Source organism: Seriola lalandi, unplaced genomic scaffold (genome assembly GCF_002814215.2).
Source record: "Seriola lalandi dorsalis isolate HSWRI2012SDOR001 ecotype SW California unplaced genomic scaffold, Sedor1 jcf7180001957212, whole genome shotgun sequence".
In the NCBI taxonomy this organism is placed as follows: domain Eukaryota; kingdom Metazoa; phylum Chordata; class Actinopteri; order Carangiformes; family Carangidae; genus Seriola; species Seriola lalandi.
Window position 1 is genome coordinate 1 of NW_019427881.1, and position 1,034 is coordinate 1,034.

Consider the following 1,034-nt stretch of genomic DNA (forward strand, 5'->3'; position numbering starts at 1 on the left):
TCGCTTACGGCCATACCACTCTGAACACGCCCACTTTGGAGTTGCAGGAGATTGGTGCTGAAAGTAATTGTTGCGGGAAGCTGAAGTGAAAGCACCCTCATTGTTTTGGACTAAAATATTGTTTTTTGCACTCGCCTGAAAGACGGTTGTTTTTTGTTGTATTTTGATTTAGACGTGTTCCCCCGACAGCAGCCGCTGTTTGGGGGGAGCGCTCAGCGGCGAAACATACAAATGGACGAGTATGTGAGAGACGGGATTGAACGGGAGAAAAGGCAAGAGAGAGGAATAATGGTGGATCGTAAATTGGAAAGAATCTTTGAAAAAAGACTTACTGTGGTGGTGGAAATTGAAGGTGAGGACAAAATAACGATGATGGAGCTGCTGATGAAAGTGAAAAGAGAGTGTGGCGAAGTAATTGGATGTAGGTTAAAGACGGAAAAAAGCTACGAACTCACGATGAAAGATGAAAACGGGAAAATAAAGATCATGGATGGACTGAAGATCAGGAATAACATAATAGCGGTGAAGGAGTTGGGGAGCGGAGAGATGGTGGTTTCTTTTATTAATTTGCCGACATATGTTGAGGACGGGGCGATAATGGACAAGTTGAGAGACTGGGGTGTGACACCGGCTTCTCGAATAAGACGGCGATTGTGGCCAGGAACGGACATTGCGGATGGAACAAGATATTTGAAGGTAAAATTCACGGAAAAAGTGAAGTCTTTACCCTATTCTACTAAGTTCGAGACGGCAGGGGGATCGGAACATTTCAGAGTCATTCATGATCGGCAAGTCAAAGTTTGCCGACTGTGCATACAGCCGGGGCATATTGTGAGAGATTGCCCGGTGTTTATATGCTACAGATGTGGGAGTCAAGGACATTATGCGCGAGAGTGTACAGAGCAACGGCGGGAGCAGCAACAGGAGCAGACGGGAAGAGGTGCGGATGAAGAAGAACAGCAACGGAGGAGAGATGGAGAGGGAGAAACCACGCCAGGGTGGGATGGAGTGGAACAGAGTGGAGATCGGGAAGC

General features: G+C 47.1%; 1 protein-coding gene across 1 annotated transcript; it reads left to right on the forward strand.

Moving 5' to 3' along the window:
• Window positions 1-246: 246 nt before the first annotated feature.
• On the forward strand, window positions 247-1,018 carry LOC147820436 (uncharacterized; the record flags this gene model as incomplete). The annotated part of the gene is made up of 1 exon (XM_087172510.1): window positions 247-1,018. A coding segment is annotated over exon 1 (730 nt), but the record flags the coding sequence as incomplete, so codon positions are not given.
• Between the last annotated feature and the right edge of the window lie 16 nt (window positions 1,019-1,034).